At 51.5% G+C, this 26,834-nt stretch overlaps 1 protein-coding gene across 1 annotated transcript; it reads left to right on the top strand.

Moving 5' to 3' along the window:
• Window positions 1-12,539: 12,539 nt before the first annotated feature.
• On the top strand, window positions 12,540-25,711 carry CHRNA10 (cholinergic receptor nicotinic alpha 10 subunit). The gene is made up of 5 exons (XM_065581879.1): window positions 12,540-12,821; window positions 19,883-20,028; window positions 20,628-20,782; window positions 21,869-22,401; window positions 24,449-25,711. Exons 1-5 carry the CDS (start codon window positions 12,764-12,766, stop codon window positions 25,072-25,074), a joined length of 1,518 nt encoding a protein of 505 aa, XP_065437951.1. The 5' UTR covers window positions 12,540-12,763; the 3' UTR covers window positions 25,075-25,711.
• The last annotated feature ends 1,123 nt before the right edge of the window (window positions 25,712-26,834 follow it).

Here is a 26,834-nt window from a genome sequence, read left to right as displayed (position 1 = left end):
TGGTGTGTAGGTAATTAAAGAATTTCTTCTCTTTATGGCGTTAGGTTCCTGGTTTAATTTTGTTCTCAAATCTCATTTTTGTGCAGAGTGCTTCTCTTTCCTCTTTTGTTATTAGTTTATCACCCTCCTGACTACTCTCATCTCTAATTTCTCTGTAATATACTTTCTATGTCGCTCATTTTCCTCTGGACTTTTTCTTTCTTCCATATCCTCTAGAAAATGACACAGTAGTCAAAGTATGGAATGCTGTTGACTTATAGACATTGCATTTTCCATTTGGCATTTCAGTTCCTCATGGGCTTTGTCTTGGTATGCAAATTTAGACCAGATCTCACTTGGTATATTAATGAGTACACACTTGGGAGAACCAGTTGTCCCTCACAAGCCACAAACAATCAGTGGAGGGGTCTGTTTTCAAAATACCTGCTCACTGAGCTAGGTTTTAATAAAAATGTTGGTTATTTATCTACTCTCATCTCTTTTGGTCTTGACTCCTATATTAATTTCATGTGAGGTCTGTTTTTTTTATACTCAGCACCAGCAGTCCCATGGAGGTGGGGGAGAACAGGGTGTGTGTGGTGCATCATTTAATATTTGAATTGTCCCTAGCTTGCTTGCCAGAAGCTGGGAATAGATGTTTCTGTTTCCGCTGCCCCATGGCCACAGCCACTATAGGAGGATGTGACCTAGAAACCTTTCAGAGTCTGAGGTCCCAACCGCCTTCCCTTCTTTGGCCCATGCGGTCCTGTCGGCGCAACCCTCCCCAATCCACCTTTTCAAAATGGCATCTACTGTGACCAAGCAACGTGTCCATCTCATGCCAAAGCCCCCACTACCAACCATTCTCAGGCCCACATCATGAAAGTCACAAGCCCATGTACCTATTTTCCTTTCCCCTCTAGCTGTCCTACCCAGTGAACTCTTCACGCCCTCCCCCTCCCATTTGCTACCTCAAAATAGTAGACAGCCTTATGGTGCTGCCCACAGCCCCTACCATTCTTGACCCCCTCCCCAGTCTATGGCAGATTCAAATAAGGAAAGCGTTCTTGTGTGAAGTGCAAAAGTGGGTTTACAGGAAAAGAAGTTTGGTGTTCTCACTTTACAGGCAGTAGACATAGACACTGAATGCCCGTAAAGCTATGAAGAGTACAATTCCCACTGGGGTATAAATGCCCTATAACACATTTAGACTGGTCACAGTGTGTGCTTCATAGAATCGTTGCAAAATCCTGTCCATTTTTCTCTACATGTTTAGCATATTTGCTGGGGAGATAAGGTTAAAATTTAAGGCTGAATAAAATGGCTGTTTTTGTTTGGCGAGTATGAGCACTGGCTGCATGGCTATCTCCCCGCACCCGGGATTGCTCTTGACTCCCACTCCTGGAGCGACCCTGTTGGTGAATACACTTCCAAAGTTATCTCGATGGGCTGCCCTTCGCCTTTTTTTAAAATAAGATCATTCTCTGCCTTGTAGTCACCCACCTCAGTGTAATGTCATTCAGAATCAGGACCGCCTTAAGGGGATGTAGAAGGGATTACTCGCTCTGTCTTGCCCCCTCGATTTATCCCTCTAAGCCCTCTGACACGGTGCCCTCCAAAGCCAGACCAGCTTGATAATTCCCCTCCCCAGACTGAGAACATATTTCATTCACACCCCATTCCTCCAAGACACAACTGCAAAAGCAAACAATGCACGCACCATTTAACCAGCTCTCAGGTTCCCCCTAGACTGAGCAGTATCTCAGGGAAATAGAGCCAGAAATGCATCTTAAAAAATTGCTCGCCCAGCCTCACTATAGTCTGAACACTTGTCATTGTTTTAATATCCCTCAGCTACAGAACCTGCACTGGCTTAGACCTTCCTCAATAGCTTAGTGGCTAGGAAAACGAAGGGGGAATAAATCGGAAGGTTCCTGGTGAAAGTTCACAAACATCATTAGAGTCCCAAACCACCACCCCTGAAAATGCAGAAAGGTGGAGACAGTGGTTGAGGACTGCGGGGATCGGACAGGGAGCTTTCCAGTGAGGGGGAGGGGAGGGATAGCTCAGTGGTTTGAGCATTGGCCTGCTAAACCCAGGGTTGTGAGTTCAATCCCTGAGGGGGCCACTTAGGGATCTGGGGCAAAATCAGTACTTGGTCCTGCTAGTGAAGGCAGGGGGCTAGACTCGATGACGTTTCAAGGTCCCTTCCAGTTCTAGGAGTTGGGATATCTCCATTAATTTAAAAAAAAAAAAATTAAGTGACCATGCTTTCCCTGGCAACCGCCACAGACAGCATGGAAAAGGGGAAAGGCAGAGCCAACTTCTGGAGGCAATGCAAAGCCCAAGTGCCACATTGCAGTGTGTTACTAATGAAGGCAGTGGGCAATGCGGTACTGCAAACCAACACCCAGCTGTGTACTGCAGCCCCTGGACAGTACAGGCTACTCGGAACAACCAGGGCTGGATTAATCTTTTGTGGGCCCTGAACTGTGGCCCCCCACCCCCCACTCCACCTGCATGCCGCACTGAGGACCTGCCCCCTCGGCCTCTTCCCCGAGGCTCCACTTGCAAGGGGGGAGGGGCAAAGAGGAGTGGGCAGGGCCTCCGGGAGTGGGGGGGGGGGGGGAGAAGAGGCCAGAGAGGGGCAGGGCCTCAGGGCAGGGGGCAGGCTGAGAAGGCGGGTGGGGTTATGGTCCAGGTGCCGGGGCTGTGGTCCATGGGCCGGGGTCCCTTCTGAGTGTGGGCACGGTGTCATAGGTTCCATTGTAAACAACAGCTGGAACAACAGCAGATGCTCCCCATCCTACCCTGCAACAGTGCTCCCAGGGGCCATTCCCTTTCCAGACCCCTGCTCAGGGTCCTGAGGACAGTGGTGCCTGCGTCCCTAACCCTTTTGAGCCCTCTATCACCCCTAGTAACTTCAAGCCTTGGCACTCAACACTAGAAGTCCCACAAACTAGAAGAATCATAGAAATGTAGGGCTGGAAGGGACCTCGAGAGGTCATAGTCCAGCCCCCTGCACTGAGGCCAAGTAAACCTAGACCAGCCCTGGCAGGTGTTTGTCCAGCCTGGTCTTAAAAATCTCCAGTGACGGGGATTCCACAATCTCCTTTGGAAGCCTGGTCCCATGTTTAACTGTCCTCCTAGGTAATATTTAGGAGAAGAAACTAACCAAATCTCCCTTGCTGCAGATTAAGCCTGTTACTACTTGTCCTACCTTCAGTGAACATGGAGAACAATTGATCACCTTACACTTCATAACAGCCCTTAACATATTTCAGGATTATTAGGTCCCCTCTCATCTTTTCTCAAGACCAGGGCCGGCTCTGGCTTTTTTGCTGCCCCAGGCAAAAAAGTCTCCCGCCCCCCCCCCCCAACCCCCGGCGGGGAGGGCGCCAAGCCCGGCCGCGGCCCTGCTTTCCCCGTCCGGTCAGAGCGCTGGGAGGAGGGCGGCAAGCCTGGCCGTGGCCCCGCTCTCCCCGGCCGGCCGGAGTGCCGGGGGGAGGGCGGCCCTGCTCTCCCCGGCCGGCCGGAGCACCGCCCCCCTCTAGGTGCCGCCGCAAGCACGTGCTTGGAGGGCTGCTGCCTGGAGCTGGCCCTGCTCAAGACTAAACATGTCCAATTTTTAACGTTTTCCTCATTGATAAACATGTAGAAAACCCGACCGTTGTTGCTTTTCTCTGGACTCTCTCCAATTTGTCCACATCTTTCCTAAAGTGAGGCACCCAAACTGGACACAGTACAGCAGCTGAGGCCTCACCAATGCTGAGTAGAGCAGGACAATTGCTTCCTGCGTCTGTCTTACAACACTGTTAATGCACCCATCATCTTAGCCTTTTTTGCTACTTCAGGTTGTTGACTTGTATTCATTTTGTGATCCACCGTAACCTCCCGATCCTCTTCAGCAGTACTGCTGCTTAGCCAGTTATTCCCCATTTGATTTTTCCTTCCTAAGTGTAGTAGTTTATCACTTGTCCTTACTAAATTTCATCTTGTTCATTTCAGACCAATTCTCCAATTTGTCAAGATTTGTTTTGAATTCTAATCCTGTCCTTCAAAGCGCTTGCAACCCCTCTCAGCTTGATGTCATCCTCCTATTCTATAAGCAGATTCTCCGCTCCATTATCGAAGTCGTTAATGAAAACATTGAGTAATACCAGACCCAGGACTGAGCCCTGCAGAGTTCCAGGGGCAGAACAGAGATCTATACTGACCTGTGACTTTAAGCCCCGACACCCCTTGTTATGCCCTGTACTGCACTGTTACACTTTGCTCTTTCCATGAAAGGGTTCTTTGCAGATAAATAACCTTTTTTTAAATGTATTGTTTTATTATTCAAAGTTGTTGCGTTTTCACTTAAGTTGAAGGTTCATTTGTTCATTACGTAATAGTTTAATAATAAAACCTTAAATTGCATTTGGGAGGAGGCAATGGTTCATTTTGCACAGAAAATAATTAAGTTTTCACGAATGAGGGCAGAATGTTGTGCTCTTCAAAATGGAGTCCTTTGTAATGCCAGACAAAACCAGACGTGGTTTTGTCTCGGTACCGGCCAGGAGACAAATCTTAGGAGAAAACAGGACTGTCCCACTTAAAACTGGACAGATGGCCGGCCTACGTGCTGCTGGAGAAGCTGCTGCTGCTACACCCGCTCGATGATGCGGCAGGCGAAGTCGCAAGGCAAATTTTATCCAGATTTGGGGCTGAAATCCACCCAAGCAGCTTCTGTGTATTTGAAGTTGGTCAGCATAGTGGCATGGAGCATTGTTGGGTCCATGCTGGCCAACAACAGTTCAGAAATGGCGCTAGCCCACCCAGCCAGGAAGGATGAGGTGGAGACAAATGAATCATGGGATTTTTCTTTTAAAAGAAATTGGAACTAGCCTGGTTTCTGCTAAGCATCCCACAATGCACGGCAAGGAAATCCCAGAATGTACACTGCTCGGCAACAAAGCAAAGGTGCATGGGATGCCCTCCAAGAATGCCTTGCCTTCAGTTCTCAGCACACTGTTGCCATGTGTACATTATGTGCGTTGACAGAGGGCGCACTGTCCCGTGTGCCCCCTATTGCTGCAGCTTGCATACTGTGCATTACCTGATGCACAGCAAAAAGCTCTGGATTAACCCTTCTATCCCACCTCTGACAAACCCTAAGGCTATAATGCTGCTGTCCACCTTGTCCTGGAGGCTGCTCAAAGACGGGGCTAGATTAAGGCAATCTGGGGCCTAGGCAGATGAGACAAGGCTCCCTAAACCTCCCCGTGACTTAAGCCTGCATGTCACTGTGTTCCTGCCACTCCAAGGCAGAGGGCAACGTCGGGGGTCTCTTGTGCCTCCCAGAGAGGCAGGGATAGCAGCCAGGGTCCCCATCCAGTACTTATCCCAGCCACAAAGGTCTGCTTGGAGGGGCTTGAACGTGCTGCATATCTGCTACAAATATCTGCTGGGGGGGGATGTTGGCAGGGAGCCCCATGTGTAGTGGGCCTTGGAGTTAACACCCCATTTAGATGCATGTGTCAATTTGTGCACCTCTCAGAACTATTGTTTTAGGCTCTTTGCAGATGGCCTGAGTGTGACTGATGCAGTGACATGTTTCCAGGCTTTAGTGGTGGCTCTTCAGTGACCCATGAGAATCTAGCTGACTGTTTTGCTCCAGACGCTCGGAAGGATGTACAGAGTAGCTGTCAGCAGGGCATGGATGCCCTCTAGCTCTGCTCCCTTTCTAGAGAGGAAGGACGGCCTGGTGTTTAACCCTGGTCTCAAGTCCCAAGCTCGCCCCTTCATTTCTCAGCTTTGCTGCAGCTGTGTGACCTTGGGTAAATCATTTAGTCTTCTTGTGCCTCAATCCCTATCTCGCTCGGGGGCTGTGAGCCAAATTCTGTCTCTACATTCAAGCTACCTAGTCACTCCATGACCGTGACTTCCCGGTTCTGCTGGAACTATGGAACCATCGGACGCTAGCAGACGCGAGTGCAAGGTCAGAACTTTCTCAGCCGCTGGATCCGGATGAGAGCAAGTGATCAATCTGAGAAGAGTGTGAACCTAGTTCGAAACCAAAACTCCTTCCAACTGGAGGGAGGTTGGAGGTGAGGAAGATGGCTGTTGTTTCTTTAATACTTGTAGGGCGGGTGATGGGTGCAGAAAATCAAGGTCACTAGCTCTTGCCAGAACCAGCAATTTCAGTAGTGACCAAGCTTGCATGGGCCACGGAAGATGAACTACAGTGTCCCAAAGGCGTGCCTCCATCTGCTGACAGGGCAGTGCGGGTGAGTTCTGCACAGCTCGTACCCCTCCTTGTCTTATTTATGTGACTAGCTAGGACTCTGGTCTCGGGACATCTATTAGAAGCAATAATTACTTGAAAGCGAAGGTCCTTTTGTGAGTTTCTTTCCTTTGGAAAGAGGAAACCTTGAGGCACTGTGCTTATATCCCATTCACTCCCCTGGAGAGGAGAGCTCTGTTTATGTAACGGATAATTAAATGTGACACCTGTAACTGTTCCAAAGGCAACAAGAAAGTTAGGTCACTTAGTGACTTATCCTCTTTTTTTTTCATTATCTTAATGGACTTCATGCAAATCCACCTGCTGCTTTGGCTCCTGTGTAGTGGCGCAAAGGGGAAAAGTTGCAGGGACTTCAGGCTCAGGGATGAATAATTCACCACCTGTAAATAAAACCGTATCCTGCCTTAAAACTGATCAGCACTAGTGCTCATCGGCTGCTGCCGGGGATTAGCATATGAATGAAGCCAAGGAGATGTCAAGGGAGCTGCGCGGGGTGCTTTGAAATGGGCCCCTGGGCGAGACAGGGAGCTGCACCTGGTTACGGGAGGAGAATCTATTGGAGCTGGAGCATCATGTGCCCACTCACAACTTTGTGAAGAGCCTCTTCCAACAGCTCTAACTTCCTAGGCCTGCAAAGTGCAGGGGCTCTCTGCTGCACCTGGGGAGAAGCTGGAAGTGCCTAGTGTCGAATAGTATCCCTTTGACAGTTCTCTAAGCCTCCACCCTCTGCATTTTAGCCCACCATTAGGGATTGCTGCTTCTGCTGTCCACCAGCAGCGGAGAGAAGAAATTCACTCCAACTTGCTCCTTCCCCTTAGCTTCCCCAGTCTGTTTCTCTTGGACTGCTAGCTTTTAGAGGCAGACGCTGACATGTACAGGACAGGTTTCAGAGTAGCAGCCGTGTTAGTCTGTATCCGCAAAAAGAACAGGAGGACTTGTGGCACCTTAGAGACTAACAAATTTATTAGAGCATAAGCTTTCGTGGACTACAGCCCACTCCACGAAAGCTTATGCTCTAATAAATTTGTTAGTCTCTAAGGTGCCACAAGTACTTATGTACAGGACAGAACACCATTTTGGCACCGAGATTACATACATTGGCTACTGCAAATGTGGTGCAGAGAGGAGAGGTCACCTTGTGGTGGAGACAGTGGCATGGGATTCTGGAGATGTGGCTTCAATTCCTGACTCTGCCACACACGCTCTGTATCTCTGCGGGCAAGTCACTTTATCTCTCTGGGCCTCAGGTGACAGGGCAATGCTACTTGTCCATCGCTCTATTCCATCCAAGTTTAAGCTATTTGGGGTTGGGGGGTGTTTACAGCACCTAGCACAATGGGGCTCTGATATTGGACCACCCCAGAAGAGACTCTGGTCAGATAATAGCCCCTGGTCCCGTGCCATTTTTTAAATCCACAGGTCTTTCTGACTTGCACCCAAGAGTTTTAAAAGAGTTGGCTGAGGAGCTTGCTGGCCCACTTGATTCAGTAAGTCTTGGAGCCCTGGGGAAGTTCCAGGAGACTGGAAGAATGCTAAGGTTGGGTCAGTTTTTAAAAAGGGTGACTGGAATGACTTGGGTAATTATACGCCTGTCGGCCTGACATCCATCCCAGGCAAGATAATGGAGCAGCTAATATGGGACTTGATTGCTCAAGAATTAGAGGATAATGTAGTTAATGCAAATCAAAATGGGTTTATGATAAATAGATCCTGTCAACCTAACCTGATACCTTTTTTGATGAGATTACAAGTTTGATTCAAGTATTAGTGGTGAAGTCATATACTAGGTCTTCTGTAAGGCCTTTCACTAGGTACCGCACAACATTTCTGATTTAAAAAAAAAAAAAACTAGATGGATACAAAACGAGCATGGCACATGTTAAATGGATTAAAAGCTGACTGACTGATAAGTCTCAATGTAATTGTAAACAGGAAATCATCCCTGAACAGGTCTGTTTCTAGTGGAATCCTGCAGGGATCAATTCTTGGCCCTAAGCCATTAACATCTTTGTCAATGAGCTGGAAGAAGGCTTAAAATCATCACTGATAAAGTTTGCAGATGATGCAAAAATGGAGCGAGTGGTAAATAATGAAGAGAACAGCTGCTGATTCAGAGCAATCTATATCAATTAGTAAGCTAGGTGCAAGCAAACAATATGCATTTTAATATGGTCAATGTCTACATCTGGGAACAAAGCATGTAGGCCATTTACATAATGGGGGACTCTATCCTGGGAAGCAGTGACTGAAAAAAGATGTGGGGCTGGTTGTGGTTAATCACCTAAACGTGAGCGCCCAGTATGAGTCTGGGGCCAAAAGAGCTAATGTGATCCTGGGATGCATCACCTGGGGAATCTCAAGTAGGAGCAGAGAGGTTATTTTCCCTCTGTATTTGACACTGGTGAGACCGCTGCTGGAATCCTGTGTACAGTTCTGGTGCCCACAACTGGACCTTTGACAAATTGGAGAAGGTTCAGAGGAGAGCTATGAGAATGATTAAAGGATTTGAAAACCTGCCTTTATAGAGATTGACTTAAGGAGCTCAATCTATTTATCTTAACAAAGAGACAGTTAAAGGGTGACTTAATTGTTGTCAGATGCTACTGTGTGGTGCTCTTTCTCCTATGTTGATATCACTTGGCTGCGTGCATCTGTTCCCTCTGTGTGCTGCCCCAGCTTTGTGCAAATAGCTGACACAGCAAACCCGACGAGAATCCCCAATAACCACAGAGTCTAGTAAGATGCAAAGTCACGTCGACTAGGTTTATTGCGACCTTGGACACAACTGCAGTTCCCTGTAGATTACTTAGTCTACCGGGCATACTATGAGAAAGTGCCTCTTGGCAAGGACCCGGCTCAGTGGCTGGACTTTCCACTGCCCCCATGGCCGGACAAAGAGATCCACTTAGGGATACATTCTTATACACAGATACAAACAAGTTACACATCACTCCTGACGTATTGAGGTGCAACCCCTCTACGTAGCAAGGTGCCGCCTCTCACCTTGTACAAATTGGTTTGATCAAAACAACTCTATCCATCATTTTACCCTTTTGCCCCTGTCATTGGGATGGGTCGGCCTGTTCCATGTTATCTGTGGAATGTTCCGGTATAGTGAATGTTCTGATATCTGGTGTCCAGTACCTGTTAGGTATGTCTCTTTTTGCAGCATCAGCCCTTTCCTTGCCACCTTCTGTGAGCAGGGCCTGCCTCTGGCTCACAGCTTAACTTTGCTTTATGTTAGCCAAGTCTTGACCATTACTTTAGTTCAGGCCTTAGGGCTCATACCGGGCCTCTGATACCAAGGTTTATCTCTCAGGGCCTCCTCTTACTACTTACTTACTTATACACAGTGTATAAGTCCCTGCATGGGGAACAAATATTTCATAGGCTCTTCAATCTAGCAGAGAGAGGTCTAATACGATACAATGGCTGGAAGCTGAAGCTAGAGAAATTCAGGTTGGAAATAAGGGGTGAATTTTTAAGTGAGTAATTAGCCATTAGAGCAATTTCCCCAAGGTTCTTGGTGGATTCTCCATCACTGACAATTTTCGCATCAAGATTGGATGTTTTTTCTGAAACCTCGGCTCTAGGAATTATTCTGTGGCAGGTCTCTGACCTGTGCTATACAGGTGGTCAGGTAGGATGATCACAGGGTCTTCTGGTTTTGGAATCTAGCACTCTCTCACTGCTATGACCATTTATCTCCATTGGGAAACCCAGCATTTATTCCCCAGGGTTTTTGAGACGCCAGCTGTGTTAGCAGCTCATCCACCATCTGAACTGTGACGCTAGGCGGTGGGGTTGTGCCAGCCACTGAAGTCAACTTCACAGTCTCTCCTTTTAAAGTAGTCAACCATCTTGTAAAACTCAGAGGGCGGCTGGTTGTTTCTCCTGTTACATTTGTTATGTTAAAGACTCTTCAAAAAGGTGGTGGTAAGAAACGGATAAATAAGATAAATGTCTCATGAACAGCAGAGGGAAAACGTATCATGCCTGCAGGTCTGGGAATGCCAGGAGACATGCCTGGCTCTGAAAGGTGAGATGTAATTGTTTCTGATACAGTGCCTTCTGGCTTTGAAGGATCTCAAGGCACATTGCTGGTACCAGTGAAATGCCTGCTTGTGGTTAACTATGATACTTATTATATTATGGTAGCACCTAGAGGCCACAGCTGGGAGCAGGCTCTGTTGGACAAGGCACAATATAGGGGTATGGAACACCTGCCATATGCCACAAGATTAATAAGACTGGGACTTTTCAGGTTGGAAAAGAGACGACTAAGGGCGGGATATGATAGAGGTCTATAAAATCACGACTGGTGTGGAGAAAGTAAATAAAGAAATGTTATTTACTCCTTCTCATAACAAAAGTACTAGGGGTCACCCAATGAAATTAATAGGCAGCAGGTTTAAAACAAACATAATGAAGTATTTCTTCACACAACACACAGTCAACCTGTGGAACTCTTTGCCAGAGGATGTGGTGAAGGCCAAGACTCTAACAGGGTTAAAAAAAAGAACTAGATAAATTCATGGAGGATAGGTCCATCGATGACTATTGGCCAGGATGGGCAGGGATGGTGTCCCTGGCCTCTGGTTGTTTGCCAGAAGCTGGGAATGGGCAACAGGGGATGGATCACTTGATGATTCCCTGTTCTGTTCATTCCTTCTGGGGCACCTGGCATTGGCCACTGTTGGAAGACAGGACACTGGGCTAGCTGAACTTTTTCTCTGACCTAGTATGGCGGTTCTTATGTTCTTAAGCACATAATAAGAGACAGTCCATATCTCAAAGAGAAGACCGGAAAGGGAGGTGTTATCCCTACTTCACACACAGGCTCGGAGATTGCAACTTGCCCAACGCTGTGCAGAGTCTGTGGTAGAGTTGGGATTAGAACCAAGAACTTCTGAAGGCTTCGCTGCTGTCTTAGCCACCAGCCTCGCTTCCTCTTTAACCGCCCATGATGATGCTGTGCAGCAGTGGGGGAGCGTGAGAGCTGACTGTTCAGATATTGATCTTGGTGAGGGTGTTAAGAGTTTTTATTTCCTTGCTAAATAAAACTCTGCTGCTATTAGTTCTCTTCAGCATGGGCTGTTTGCAAAATCAGGCAAAGGTGTTATAGCGCCACCCACTGTTCTATGCTGAAGATTTCCTGTCTGTTTCTTTTTCACCGATTATAGCACAAAACATAAGAACGGCCAGACTGGGTCAGACCAGTGGTCCATCTAGCCCAGTATCCTGCCTCCTGCCAGTGCCAAATGCTTCAGAGGGAATGGCAATCATCGAGTGATCAATCCCCGGCGTCCAGTCCCAGCTTCTGCCAGTTGGAAGTTTAGGGACACCCAATTTATGGACCTATTCTCCATGAATTTATATCATTCTTTTTTGAACCCAGTCACAGTTTTGGCCTTCACAACATCCTCTGGCAATGAGTTCCACAGGTTGACTGTGCGTTGTGTGAAGAAATAGTTCCTTTTGTTTTAAACATGCTATCTATTAATTTCGTCAGGTAACCCTCACATGGTATGTCAGTGGTTCTCAACCAGGGTACGCATACCCCTGGGTGTATGCAGAGGTCTTCCAGGGGGTACATCAACGCATCTAGATATTTGCCTAGTTTTACAACAGGCGACATAAAAAGCACTGGCGAAGTCAGTACAAACTAAAATTTCCTATAATGACTCGTTTATACTGCTCTATAGACGATACACTGAAATGTAAGTACAGGTTGAACCTCTCTAATCCAGCACTCCCTGATCTGGCAACATCTGTGGTCCGGCAGAGGCGCCCACTCCGCGAGTGATCCGGGGCTGGAACATGCACGGGGAAAAATTAGTGGGTGCGGAGCATCCACTGGTGCCAAGCTCCCCTCTCCCCTCGCTCGAGTTCACCTGTCTTCATACTTAGACTTGTTCATTCTGACAACTTTCAGCTGCTTCACTTCCTGTGTTCTAGTTAACTGGAACTCTTTCGTGTGTGTTCTTCACTTGGATTTTACCGGCTTCTTTCCTAGCCTCTCTATTAGGCTAGAGTTCCCTCTTTATAAATTCATCCCTAAAGGATGTGTCTGTCCAAACCATGTGCTCCTCTGCACCTCTTGGCTTCCCTAAATCTCCATCAAGAGGCAATGAGCTTCCTCCTGCGTTGACGTCAGCCATTAGGCGAACTAACCACAGCTCTTTGTACAAACCCCCCACCAGGCGATGAGAATACCTCAGTGGTTCTTGAAGAGGAGAGAGGATGGCATTACAGCCAGACCCCCCCCGAGCTTGCAGCCGGCTGCCAGCACATGCAAGGATTCTGCATTCACGGCTCGAGCAGCTGAGCTGCTCCCTTGTTCCTGTTTGGGATACAATTTGGCAGATCGGGTTTTCCCTGCAGTGTCCCGAATGAAGCCAGTGTCTGACATGTCACCCTGAGCCCTGCACCTGTGTGCTTCAGTGTTCCAAGGGTTCTTCTCCAAGGCACACTTTGGATAGCAGCGGGAACGCAAGGATGGATCTGAATTCCTGCCTCCTCTCTCTGGGCTTCCTGGGGATCTGTGTGTCGCCAGGTGAGAATCCGGAAGCTTGTTTGTTTGTTCGTAAACACTCCGAGAAGAACACCCTCATTTTAGGCAATCCAGCTTTCGCTGCCCAGCGGTTGGCTCTGTCTTGCTTGCAGGCATTTAATAGTAGCAGCTGGGAAGCTGGCACAGTGCAGCTGCTCGGTGGCCGGGAGGCTAGTCTGAGGCATCTGCTCCGTAAGTAAATAATGTCCATGCAACTTGCCACCTGTTTCGGAAATGTATCTTGGTGTGTCTCCCTATCCTAACGACAGCTAGCTTACGCTCCTCTGAGCAAACCCCGCGCTGCACGTTCCCTGAGGAGGTTGGTTTTATTCAATGTACCATCTCAGTGTAGTATTTGGTGAGTTTTACGCTCTTGGTTTTGCCAGGAACTGCAGCCCCTCAAATGGGCTTGAGTCGGGGTAAATTGCCCTACGCCAGCTCCCTTCCCATGCTGCTGGGCAGGATGAGAACATGGACCGTGAGGGAGGTGATGGGGTTTGCAGCCTTTCGCCTCCAGGCGGCCCAGGATTTGGGAGACCCTGGCTTAATTCCCTGCTCTGCCACAGACTTCCTTGCGTGACCCTGGCGAGTCACTTGGCCTTGCTTTCTGCCTCAGTTTCCCATCTGTAAAAGGGAATCCTAGAACTTCCCTGCCTCATGGGGGGGGGGTCAGGCTCTCAGACCAATGTGTCGAGAACAGTTAAGAGATGACAGGGCAGGCGGGGCTGAGCCATGATTTCGTTAGATAAATGATCTAATTAAATGCATGCCCTAATGCATTGGTCCCATGCACAATGCGGTCAGGCCTGGCAGTACTGGGCTATGTATTCATGCTGTGTTCGGTTGGCTGTTCTGGGCTCTGTATTCTGTTGAATGGATGCCTTAGGACTCTTACCTCTGCAAGCCCGCCATTGCAATCAGCTAAATTGCAATTCAATCGGCTGTGTGAAAAGCACCTGCATTTTGGAAAGGTGCCTCGTTCGTAACTGGAACGGGTGCGTCTTGATCTGTAAGCGAACCTTGCGAGATGTCAATAGTCGCGCCTGCTAGCGAAATGGGATCCTGGTCATTAAACTTTCAAACACAAGCAAGGCCAGAGCCCCGCACAGCATCCTCCATGCGGGAGCTGAAGCCAAGAGGCAGAAGGACGAGGCACCGAATTGTGCCCTGACCTCAGAATTGGGGTGAGACCCTCTCACCTTGCCCTGGGCACTGTCATTCAGCTTCCCTCCCATTGACTTAGCTGGGATCGGGCTCCTTTGCGTGCAGTGTCACCCCCACTAAGATCTCTTCTTGGCCAGCGATCTGCTGAAGGGGGAGGGGTTGCTCCCTTCTTTAAATTCCCCCCATGCCACTGACAGTGGGGTTCGCGTAATGCTTCTGCCAGCGTCCCTCTGCCTGCCAGAGGAGACTCACCCCCTTGTGGGAGGGGCACGGGACACGCACAGTCTGAAGAGCAAATCTTGTTGCCTTGGGAATGTGCCGGTTTGCGGCTGTCACTAACTGTGTCCCGGGGAGGCGCCTGCTCGTAGTGGATTGCTGGCCGCCGTGCTGTCCTCTCAGTGGGTTTGCCTTGCAGGAGCCTTGACCGAGATCAGGGCCGCATTGTGCTCAGTGCTGCACGTGCACAGACTTAGACACGGCCCCTGCCCGGCAGTGCTTCCAATCAAAGGGGTGGGGGAGAGGGAGTGTGGCTATTCCCATGGTGTAGGTGGGGAGTGCGGTCTCACGCTCAGTCTGTGGCAGAACTGGGAACTCAACTCAGATCTCCTGAGCACTGGGCCAGAGGGTTCACCCCCACAACCAGCCATCCCCTTGGGTGTAGTTTTCAGGAACGAAGGACGAATAGCTCCTGTATGTGGCACTTCACGTAAGATGTTTCTGAAGTGTGTAGAAATATGGTCGTATCCTTTTAAATAGAGGATGAGCCTTCTCAATGCGGTGCTCACCGTGCTCTATAGCTTAGAGGCCACCAGAAACTAGGCAGAGCAGTGCTCTGTGGGTAATGAGGCCAGACCGGGGCGCTAGAACAGGGGGGCCCTGATCTCCTATCCTTGAGCGATGGGGATGGGGGGGCCAAGAGGAACAAGCAGGGGCTGGGGTCCTGGGGGGGGAAGAGCTGGTGAGATGCTGGGGCCTTGGGGAGAAGGGGCCAGGGTTCAGGCACCGGTGCGGGGACCCCCCGACTTTTAGGGACCTTCTGCCATTCCTGGGCCAGAGGTGTGTGTGTGTGTGGGGGGGCATTAGCAAACATGGTTACTGGGGCCCCGGCTGTGTGGTTTCTTCATATTTTTGCATAAGCCGAAAAAGACCCAACAGTGTCTTTGTTAAATGAGGCTGCATCTCTGCTGGGTCGAGAGACCGTTTCTACTCAAAGGGGAAAGCAGGAATAGCTCGTCCCAGCCTCATGTCTGCAGTAAATGTGCCCTCGGGACATGGGATTAATCCCAACGGCAAGGGGACGATGCGTGTGGGAAGCCACGCTGACGTCTCGGCCGCCCCGCACTGTCTGCGTCGCCCCACTCTGCCGCGGTAGGGTCCAGTGCTGTTGACAGGAATAACGAGCTCATGTCATGCAGCAGTGGAGTAGAGCTGCCAAGTGTGTCATGTTTATGACGGTTGTGCCTAGGGACCAGCCAAGAATGGGGGCCCCGGTGTGCTAGGCTCTGTACGGAGTAGGAGCCAGGCCCTGCCCCAGAGAACTAAGAATCTAAATAAACCAGACAGATGGAGGGATGGGAGGGGGTAGACCCATAAGCAGAGGGAACAATGCGATGGCAGCAAACAGCATTTAGTTTCCTCACTTTTCTAGGTGGGCTTAGTTGGGGGTGGGAGGGAACTAAATGGAAGGGGAAGCGGCAGGGCAGGGGAGAAGTGGGTACATGTTCTTCAGTTGTTAGACTGATGCCTAATGCGCAGAAGCAATGTTTTGCATGGGGGGCATTTAATGCTTGCTGGGCCTTGGGATTTAATCTTTGGAGTCTATTTAACCAATGGGACAAATACAGAGCTTGAGAATGGCGCCGGGAGGGAGGGACAGCTCAGTGGTTTGAGCAGTGGCCTGCTAAACCCAGGGTTGTGAGCTCAATCCTTGAGGGGGCCATTTAGGGATCTGGGGCAAAAATCTGTTTGGGGATTGGTCCTGCTTTGAGCAGGGGGTGGGACTAGATGACCTCCTGAGGTCCCTTCCATCCCTGCTATTCTATGAATAATGAGAAGTCCAAAATTAACACCCAAGCTGAAGGCAGCTTGGAAATGTGCATTCATCTGCTCCGTGTGACAGGCACAGCTAGGACTGCACCAAAAACCGTCTGATCAACCCCCGAAATAGCTGCCAATCTGCATGTCCGTGTGGCCACTGCCAAGGACTGTAGGGAGACTGATTTTGTGTTCTGAAATCCACGTAGAAAACGAAGGCTACAGCGCTCTCGGGATTGTTTCTGGAATCCCTGGGTTCAATTGGCAGGTAATGTATTGGGTGCATGTCTGTTTCAAAGTGGCTGCCCTACTGCCATTCAGAGTTGGGCTGCTAGCGATGGGAAAGGGAGGCCTCTGTATCTCTTATCTCGGGGGCTAGTGAGCTTTGCCTGCCTTTGCAGAGGGCATTGGGATCTACAGGTGAGAAGCACTGTACAGAGCTTATTGAAGCAACTGAGCTCCCAGGACCAGCCGTGGGCCTTCGGCAGCAGAGCCGGCCTTGCCCTGGAATGAAAGTTGGGATTAGGTCTAAGCAGAAGGGTCCAAGAGCCCTACCTGGCCTCAGCCCTGCAAGCTGGTTAGAGCAGGTGGTCAGCACGCGGCGCTGGCTCTGGTCTCCCCCACGTGTCCGGTGGGAGGCTCAGGGCAGCAGCAAGGTTCTGCGGGCCGTGGCTGCCTGAAAGCCGGGAAGGTGCCCGCAGAGTGGGTGCTTGGGCCAGCGATCCCCCTCTCGCTCCCGGCATGCAGGGCTGGGGCCCTGTTTGCTGGGAGGCTGCACTTCTCCCTCGTTACCGGAGCAGCTTTTTGTCACCTCTGTGCCATAGGAATCAGAGCTCTGGGGAGCTGGGCTCGCTTCTCCTGAGCCTGGCCTGCTTCTGCTCCAGGCTGCCTTGCTGGGTCCGAATGCCACGGGCCATTCGTGGTCACTGGCCCCAGCATTCCCAGGTCACTGCTGTGAACCTGGTGTGTGTGTCTTCTGCTGAAACGGCATCGCCTGCCCGGGAGAGGGGATCTAGTTCTTCTGTGGGAGAAGCATGATTCCCCCGCCATCCCCTAGGTCAGGGATCCAAATGGCTGCCTCCCCCAAGTCCCTGGCAGCTCTGAGTCAGCAAAGTGGAGAAGGGGGTTGTCACATGGGCTTGAGTCTGGGTAAACTGCCCTGCTCCACCTCCCAGTGAGGGAGGTGATGGGGTTTGCAGCCTTTCGCCTCCAGGCGGCCCAGGACTTGGGAGAGCCAGGCTCCATTCCCTGCTCTGACACAGACTTCCTGTGTGACCCTGGGTGAGTCACTTGGCCTTGATCTGTGCCTCAGTTTCCCATCTGTAAAAGGGGAATCCTAGAACTTCCCTGCCTCACAGGGGTGTTGGGGCTCTCAGGTCAATGTGTTGAGGACAGGATAGGCAGAACTGAGCCATGATTTCATTAGATAAATGATCCTGTTCCCATGCACAACACATTAGGGCCTGGCAGTTCCTTTGGGTTGGCTGGTCTGGGCTCTGTATTCACACTGGCCGGTGTGCCCCCAGTCCAGGGCTGTGAATACCTGGGTTCACCGCTGTTTCATAATGCGGCTCCTGGACTTTAACCAAGCAAGGCCAGGAGCCTGAGAACAACAGACAGTATGGAAGGGTCACATGATGCAACGGCAGAAACTCTTTCCCCTGGGGGTCGCTCCGACCTCCTGCTTCCCAACTGGTGCCATTCGATTGTGGGGTGTACCTGCGAGCTGCGGTTCTTCGAGCTGAACCTCCTATTTTCTGCCCTGCTTTCAGATATTCCTGTTTCACTTCTTTGTCATCGCTGCTGCTGGCAACTCCTACCAACTTACCAGGATTGGTGTCTGTCTTTAGCATGCAGCTCATTAAATAAGATCAAACGTAGAGCCAGTCCTGGTGCCAGACCTCCCCACAACATGGTACTTTGCCATGTAGCATCTAGGGTCCCTTAGCCCGTTTTTAGTGCGCCTGACAGCGTTCTTGTCTGTTTAAAAAATACATGGAAACGAATTTGGCTTTTGAAAGTACTTTGTGTCGAGTGCTTTGCTGGTACATTGGGCTGGGGTAGGTATCTGCAGCTCCAAGGACTTCAACATCGCTATGCCAGCCGAGGAATATTGCTCATTATCTCTACCATGCTCCTTAAATCCAGTCATTTTCTCTGAAGCATTTGTGTGTCTGACAGGATTAATCCTCCGTGTTCTTTTTGCTCCCGGGCCTGTTCTCTTCTGGCCAGTTATTGATGTCTTCTCTTGGTAAGATTTCCATTATTTTACTAGGGATAGAGGCGAAGGTGCCAACTTCCCCAGTTCCTGGGGGATGGTCGACCCCTGCTCCGCCCCAGGGCCCACCCCCACTCCACTTCCTGCCCTGCTCCTCCCCCTTCTCCCCCAGTGCCTCCTGCATGCTGCTGAACAGCTGATCACAGCAGGGAGGGGGAGGAGCTGATCGGCGGGGCTGCCAGTGGGTGCTAAGCACCCACAATTTTTTTTCTGTGGGTGCTCCAGCCCCGGCGCACCCACGGAGTTGGCGCCTATGGATAGAAGCTAGATCGACACGATGGTCATTGACCAGATCACTCCGTTCTACTTTCTGCGGTGTTGGTACACACTTTCTCTCCTCTAGTCTCAGGGATTGTAATGTTGTGGGCTACAATCCAGACCAGTGAGAGGCCGTGTCACCGCCTGCCCTGTGACCCTGAGTACCTTAGCGTGCTCTGCTGCTGTAACGCCCCGTCTGGCCGCTCTCTGCCAGGAGACAAACACGCACTGTGTGATGAACAGTCCTGATTCAGCAACTCGGACTGCAGCAGCCTTCTTGTCCACCCAGCCACACTCTGGTCTCCACCAGCCTTGGTTACTACTAGCCGTGTGGCCCCAACACCCTCCTAGGCCTGAATCTCCCCCAGACCGTCTGCCCTGAAATGTCCAGCCTTCTCCCGGATCCTTCAAAAAGACAAAAGCCTGGTGGCTCATTGCTTTGACTGGAGTTAATAATCACTACACTTGCTAGTGACTAAGACTTAACAAAACTACAGTCTGGCTTCGAGGTAAGAAGCTACCACAGCTTCCAGTGAGGTGGCTGGGCCACTCCTTGGTCAGGATCTTCAACGAAGTCCAAAGTGCTCAGTTCCTTTGTCGTCTTAGGTGAAAGATCCCTCGGGGTTCTGTGCCCCTCTCTTGTGTAGTCCCGTGAACTTCTGAAATGTTCCCGTCTCAAAGTTCCTTGCCCTTGCCGTGAGGAACGGTGCCAGGGCATCTGATGGAGAAGATTCCAGGGCAGTTTCTTCCCTGCTGGTGCTTTCTACAAAGCAAACTCGTCTGTCCCTGCAGCCTCTGTTATGCCAACGACTGGCCTCACTTGTGATTGCCAATGGTCTGTGATTGCACCTGGAAGGAGCCATCAGCTTTTCCTTTGTCTGGAAAACCCTGTTTCCCCTCTCCCTAGACTTGTCTAGTTCAAATACATCATAGTCCCATATTTCCTTCACATTTGTACAGTCCTCTGGGTGTTCACCGTACGTAGACCACGCCGGACTAGTCATGACCAGTGCGGTGTTGGTTTTCCAATGAAAAAACCTGTTGTATACAGATGGCTATAAGCGAGTTGGGGGGCACTGAACTGGTCAAGCTAGCTGAAACTCACTACCGGTTACCCGCGAGCCCCTTGCCTCAGGCCCAGCAATGCTCTTAGGTTCACAGCGATCACTGCTCTGCCGCACAGATATCCCCTCGTTGGCAGTAGCTCCGCGTGTTCTCAGCTGGTGCAGTTAGCTCAGGGGTTTGCATGGGTTCTACGCAGCTCCGCTGCCCTTTGCTTCCCCTTTCCCCTCCAGCTTTGCCATGTGTCTTTTTTTATCTATTGATTTAGGCTGCTCGGGGGCTCAGGGAAAATTCGCCTACAAGCTGCTCCATGACTTGTTTGCCAACTACTCCAATGCTTTGCGGCCGGTGGAGGACACGGACCGGGCGCTGAACGTGACCCTGCAGATCACCCTGTCCCAGATCATCGACATGGTACGTCTGGGAAATGCATTCCTTACCCGCGCAAGCCACGCGAGACATGTCACCGGCTGGGAGACGGAGCCCTCGCGCTGAGGGTTGCAGGACAAACAATCCAGATGAGGGCTGAGAAGGTTCTTCCGAATAGTCACTGGGTGTTTTGCAGCTAGGCTCCAAGTGCACCCCTTGGCCCAGGATCTGCTCCAACACAGGGATGCAAAGACCCTCCCCACTAGCCCAGCAACAGTGTCCTAACCCCAAAGTGAGGGCTAACAGGAATTAGTAACGTGGCTGCAATGGCATCAGGGTCCCATCCAGCCCAAAGAGGAACTGACCTGTGATCCCCTGATGTTGTAGGTTTTCGAACATAGTCTGACTCCAAGCCCCAATCCAGCACAGTCCCATGGATTACCCTGGCATTCTCACCCGTCACCGTTGGCAAGGCCAGGGTCCGAGTCCCTTGTGAGGGTGGCTTCATGCTGTTAAGTGTATGGCAAATGCACTGTCCTATACACTAGGTGTTAGTGTCAAACCTTCTGCTGTTACTCAGCTTCCATCTTTTTCCTCCCTCCCCAGAGGTGGCTGCATTTCACACACACCTCTCCTTGTTCCAGGACGAGAGGAACCAGGTCCTGACTGCCTATCTGTGGATCCGGCAGGTGTGGGTGGACGCCTACCTGACCTGGGATAAGGACGATTACGATGGGATCGACACCATCCGCATACCTAGTAGTTACGTATGGAGACCTGACATAGTCCTGTATAACAAGTATGTCAGCGTGGTAGTGAACTGCACTGCTTTTGGAGATAGGGCTCCTGCGGCCTGGCAGGGGGATAGAACCAGGGACCCTCCAGCTCCATAAGCACAGGCCCCTGCCCCCTGAGCCAGCGGTGGCTCTCTGTTAGCTGGAGGGGAGGTTACTGAAGTGTCTTTTTACAGGCTGCAGCCCCCAGAGGGCGACAGGCTCACAGGTTCTATCCGGAAGAGGGGTTCCCGTGCACAGGTTAACAGGCTGCAGAGTGTAGACATCCTGGGGCCGTGCGGAGACCGTGTAATTGCACCCGTTGTTACGGGCACCCCGTGGCACGGTGAGCACAACAGCCTCTGCCTTGGGCCGTGGCCCTCTCAAAGGCTGCGCAGATGTAGCGGGCAAAGACCTTCCTGGCACGTTCTGCTGCTCGCTGGCCTCATCTGCTTTGCTCTCATCCTGCACCTTCCCCAGTGTGGCGCTGGGAGCAGCCGGGCGAGCGGGATAGGCTCGCTGAGTGCCTGGGTACGGCTCAGTGGGCGCGCGCACAGGCAGGTAAAGCCCACACCTGCCGTGCAGAGCAGCTGAGCGCAGTGCGTGGCATCCCACGCTGAGCTTTAGCCCCGGAGTGGGAGGACAGGAGGGAAGCGGTCCGAAGGCAGGCGTGTGGCTGTTGAAAGACTGGGCACCGCTGACTGGGAAGCCCAGAACTGGACCTGGCTTTTTCTTGTATCTGTTTGCAGAGTCCAGGTGACTTTTATTGGGGGGAGGGGCTCCGCAGAGCAAAAGTGTCATGACTCATTTGTTTAAAAACAAAATCAAGGCCCACAGGCCCCTGCTCCTGAGTGACCCTCTAATAACACCAAGCCAGCGAGTGACCAAGCGACCCTATGGAAACACACTTGTGTTGGCCACCGAGTGCTCACGAGGGACCCTACCGGACCAACCCAGCGAGCTACGTTTCACATTCGTGAGCAGCCCTACAGGAACAAGCCCAGCAGAGTGGGGGAGGGGTTAGGTTAGCCGGGGCCGTGCAGTCTTGTCTCATGTATGTAAGGACTCCTCCTCCCCCCCGTTCCCCCGATCTATGTTCCCTGTTCCTCCAGCGCCGACGACCAGTTCACGGGATCCATGGAGACCAACGTGGTGATCCGCTACGATGGGCAGGTGATGTGGGACTCCCCTGCCATCACCAAGAGCTCCTGCAAGGTGGACGTCTCCTATTTCCCCTTCGACGGGCAGCAGTGCCGACTGACCTTCGGCTCGTGGACCTACAACGGCAACCAGATCGACCTCCTGAATGGGCTGGACACGGGCGACCTGACGGACTTCGTGGACAACGTGGAGTGGGAGGTGCTGGGCATGCCGGCCAAGAGGAACGTCATCATCTACGGCTGCTGCTCGGAGCCCTACCCTGACATCACCTACACGCTGCTCCTCAAGCGACGCGCCTCCTTCTACATCTTCAACCTGCTCCTGCCCTGCATCATGATCTCCTTCCTGGCCCCGCTGGGCTTCTACCTCCCAGCCGACTCCGGGGAGAAGGTCTCCTTGGGGGTGACGGTCCTGCTGGCACTCACCGTCTTCCAGCTGCTGGTGGCAGAGAGCATGCCGCCCTCCGAGAACGTGCCGCTGATCGGTGAGTATCGGCCTCTGCCTGCAGCTGGATGGGCAACTGTGGAAGCCCTCTGTCCACTCTGCAGGTGCAGCATGCGACGCAGAACAGGTACGCTTTAAACCAGGTCACCGTTCATGTGCTTCAGCCCCAAGATGCAAGGATCAGCTCTAGGTCCATTCCGGTCCTCAGCCTCTTCGCTATAACTGGCTGCAAGCGGCACGCTGCAGCCATGATGGAATCCCAGCTTCCGTTCTAACTCCCCTTTCTTGCCTTACCTAGGGACCTGGGGCACTCTCCTTCACTTGCCATCTTAAAGACCAGACTAGACGTCTCTCTAGCAGATGGGTTGTAGCTCAATCAAGTTACGGGCTAGATACAGAAATTGAGTGAAGTCTCTGGCCTGTGTTCCGCAGATCAGATTGGATCATCTCAATGGTCCCTTCTGGCCTTGGAGTCTATGAATCTAACCAAACACGCACCTTTCCAGAGTAACTTTTCCATGCTTGGTCTCACCCCCAAAGATACATTTTTTGTTTTGAACTTGTGAGCCAAATCTGTTCAGGGTTGTTTTTTTCAGGGTTTTATTTGAGCAAGTGGAGAGGGGGTGGTCCCCTTTTCACCCCTGTGTTTCATTTAGAAATCTTGTGCTCAGAATACCTACATTAAAACTAAATGAAATTAGAAGCTTCAAACTTAGCTTGTTTGATAGATCTCATTGAGATCAAAGACTCAACCCTAGTTTGAGGCTCATATGTTTGAGCCTACTTGAAAGTGGACAATTTTTTAAAATCTAAAATAACATTTTTCAAGATGGTCTGATGTTTTGGGCGCTATTATTTATTTTTTGCACAGAGCTTTTGTTAAGGTTATTGCAGTTCAGGCTGAAATTACCCTTTTGAAATGCTTGTGACCTTACAAATTCTGCAGTGACTTTTCTATCTGATTTTTTTTGTGTTTTTGTTTTTTTTAAATCTTGATCTCCAAAATGTTTGACATGGGTTTAAGGTTCTAAACTCTTGCTGCCGGCATGTGCATCCTGAATTGGGATGACCTAGACAACTGCAGATTTAAGGAGAGGTTGGTGTTTGAGACAGATAGGCAGCCCCCGTTAAGTTGGACTGCAGGGCCGGTGCTACCATTAAGGCGAACTAGGCGGTTGCCTAGGGTGCCAAGATTTGGGGCCGCCAAAAAGCGGTGCCCCCAATTTTTTTTACGGCGTTCCTCTCCAAGCGCACGGTCGCCGCTCCACTTCTCCTGCCTCCCAGGCTTGCAGCGCCAATCAGCTGTTTGGCGCTGCAAGCCTGGGAGGAGAATTAGAGCGGGGGCTGGGAGGAGGCGGAGCAGAGGTGAGCTGGGGTGGGGAGGTGCCGTTGAGGGGGGCGCCTCAGGGCAGGGGGGGGAGCTGCTGTGGGGGGGACCTCAGGGCAGGGGGGGAGCTGCTGCGGGGGGGGGCCTCAGGGCGGAGGGGGGGCAGGGAGCTGCCGCAGGGCTGGTGGGCGGGGGCGCAAGGTGGAAGTTTTGCCTAGGGTGTGAAACTTCCTTGCACCGGCCCTGTTGGACAGGCTTCAGTCGGGGTTGGTTTAGGTGGGCTGCACATGGGAGATCTTGGCTAAAGCTTGGCTGTATTCTGTAGATTTCAGGAACACCGTAAAAAAAAAAATCAAGCCAAGTCTGAAGGCTGAAGGCCAGATCCTGAGGTGCAGCGTGGTTGCTTTGCACCACACTGACACCAGAGTCTGGATCTAAAGCTGATGTTCCCAGCCGCTGAAGGACCATCCCTGTGCAAGGGGTTCTCCGATGGCCTAGAGGGTCCTACACCAGCCTCTTGTCTGCTGCTGGTGGAAGGGACTCCTCTGGAGGACAGAGGCCGTTCCTGGGACTATAACAACCTGCTGCTTCTTCATAGCTAGAGAAGTTGTTCTTTAGCTTATGTGTTAGGGGCTTGTGTTTTGGTGTTGAAGGTCCCCGCGTCCCATTCCCCTAGGTGAGCAGCAGTGGCTGGGCCTGCAGCCACGAGTCCGCCACTTCCTGGGTCAGTCACCACGGGTCCCTCCTTCTTGTCTTCTAGGGAAGTATTACATCGCCACCATGACCATGATCACGGCCTCCACCGCGCTGACCATATTCATCATGAACATTCACCACTGCGGCCCAGGAGCCAAGCCCGTGCCCAAGTGGGCCAAGAAGTTCATCCTGCAGTACATGGCCCGGCTATTCTTTGTCTACGAGGTGGGGGAGAGCTGCAAAAGTCCCAAACGGCAACTGGGCCACCTGCCCACGGTCCAGGTGGTGAGCGGCAGGGCCGCCAAGGAGGAGCAGAAAGCCCAGACAACGGAGGAGGACTCGGACGCGACGTGCCGGGAGAAGTCTCCGCAGCAGGAGTTGCTGCCGCAGAAATTCAGCAGTCCCTCTGGCCAGCAGGACTGGAAAGAGACCGGGACACGTACGAACCTAGAGTGCGGCCGGGAGGGGCAGCAGCACCAAGTCTGTGGGAAGAGCCCGTGCCTTTGCCACCACAACAGCCTGATGAGGAACGTCGAGTACATCGCCAACTGCTTCCGGGACCAAAAGGCGGCTCAGAAACGGAGCGGTGAGTGGAAGAAAGTGGCCAAGGTCATGGATCGCATCTTCATGTGGATCTTCTTTATTATGGTCTTCTTCATGAGCATGCTCATCATGGCCAAAGCCATCTGAAGAGCCCTCGGCACGCAACGCCCGCTAGTTAGCTAGAACCTTTCCTCTCGCCCTGTTGGAGCTGTGGGTGCACACGGGTGGGTGGCCTGGGACGGTCCATCCTGGCGCTGCTGTGGAAACTGTTGCATGTGAGGTCTCACTAATAGCATGTTCTCCTAGTTCCGTAGAGATCTATTCTTTGGCAATCCTAGAACCCGTCTTCCCCCACGAGGGCGGCACATGTTACTGCTGCAGCCCCGTAGCTGGTTTGAAACGATCACCACCCCGTGGAGCGCCAGGGAGCTAAAGGGGAGGGGTGACTAAGGTGGGGAGGGAGGGTCGGGAGTCAGGACTCTCGGGCCTGTTCCTTGGTTCTGGGAGAAGAGTTTTTGGGTAGTGGTTAGAGCAGGGGAGGAAACTGAGAGCTGGGACTTTTGGGTTCTGTTCCCAGTTCTGGGCAGAGACTGGGGCCTAGTGGATTGGAGTGGGGGAAGGGCTGGGAACCAGGACTCCTGGGTTCTATCCCAGCTCTGGGAGGGTTTGGTAGGCTGTAGCCTGCACCCCAATGCAGTGTGTATCATTCTAACATGTTCAGTCTCCTCTGCAAGAGCTCGGTGGGGGAGCGGGGCCTGGAATAAAGAGACCAAAATAAAATCTCTGGAACGTCTCCTGTGCATCGTTCTTGGGCTAGAAAGTCCAGCAGGGACCGTATGGCGTGGCCCCCAAGCAGTACCTGTGCACTCGAGGGCTTTGCCGTGGGGGCCCTGACACCGTCACATACGCAGCCAGCCTGTCCAGCTGGGTGGAGAGAGCTAATGCCACTGGCAATGCAGCTAAGGATCCGGGTTGTGGCTGCTTCCAACCCATCGATTCAGGGTGGAGACTGACTTTCAGCTCTGCTCATTCCACCTTCTGTCCCTTCTGTCCCTTCTTTGAGCCCATGCCAGCCAGCGCTCTGACAGACACAGGCCTCTTCTCTGGGGCGAATGTTCCATGTAAACCCCCGTCAGCTTAATTATCTATTTCCCTGTTGCAAATGTGGCTGCTGATTCTGTGGCTGGACGGCCTATCCCCATTGCAATTCTCCAACCTGGGGTGCCTTTTACACTGCTCCGCTGGGAGAGCCACCACTCCTGGTCTGCTCACACCCAGCCTCCAGCATGCAAGTTACACTGTATGAGTGCTCTGCCCAGCCCCTCATGAATTACACCAGCAAACTCCCAGACGTTCCCCCAGAAATGTATGTCTTCTACTGCCCAGCACCGCCTGGACAATCCCAGCTCAGCTAAAAGCCATCATTTTATTAATGGAAAATGCTATGCACAAATCCTGTTATCGCAAAGGGAGTTCCCCAAGCACTCTAATCCAAACACACTGGTCTAGATAAAACACTAAAACAAACGTATTAACGACAGGACGAGAGATTTTAAGTGATAAAAGTCAGAACTGGTTACAAAGAAATAACTTCTTAGTTGCTTTTGATCTTTTCAGTGAATTCACAGCTAAGTCTCTCTCACCACTTCTTCCCACTTTCGATCAGGGTCTCTCCACAGACCCATGTTGCTCCTTTGTTCTTCAGGTGTTGTTGATGCCATGGGCAGAGGGAAAGGGGGAGAAGTTGGGATATCGGCGCTCTTTCTCTTGTAGTCCTTTCTCTTGCACAAGAAACACCTACAGCTGAGGTTGGGGAGACAGTCTGTGTGGACAGGAACCTCAAGCTGTTTCTTTGGCCAAATACAGACTTTTGCTCACACCCTCTCTCCTGCTGAAGAGTGGCCACG

This window comes from Chrysemys picta, chromosome 1 (assembly GCF_011386835.1).
Source record: "Chrysemys picta bellii isolate R12L10 chromosome 1, ASM1138683v2, whole genome shotgun sequence".
NCBI classification, from domain to species: domain Eukaryota; kingdom Metazoa; phylum Chordata; order Testudines; family Emydidae; genus Chrysemys; species Chrysemys picta.
This window is presented reverse-complemented; position numbering and strand designations above follow the sequence as displayed.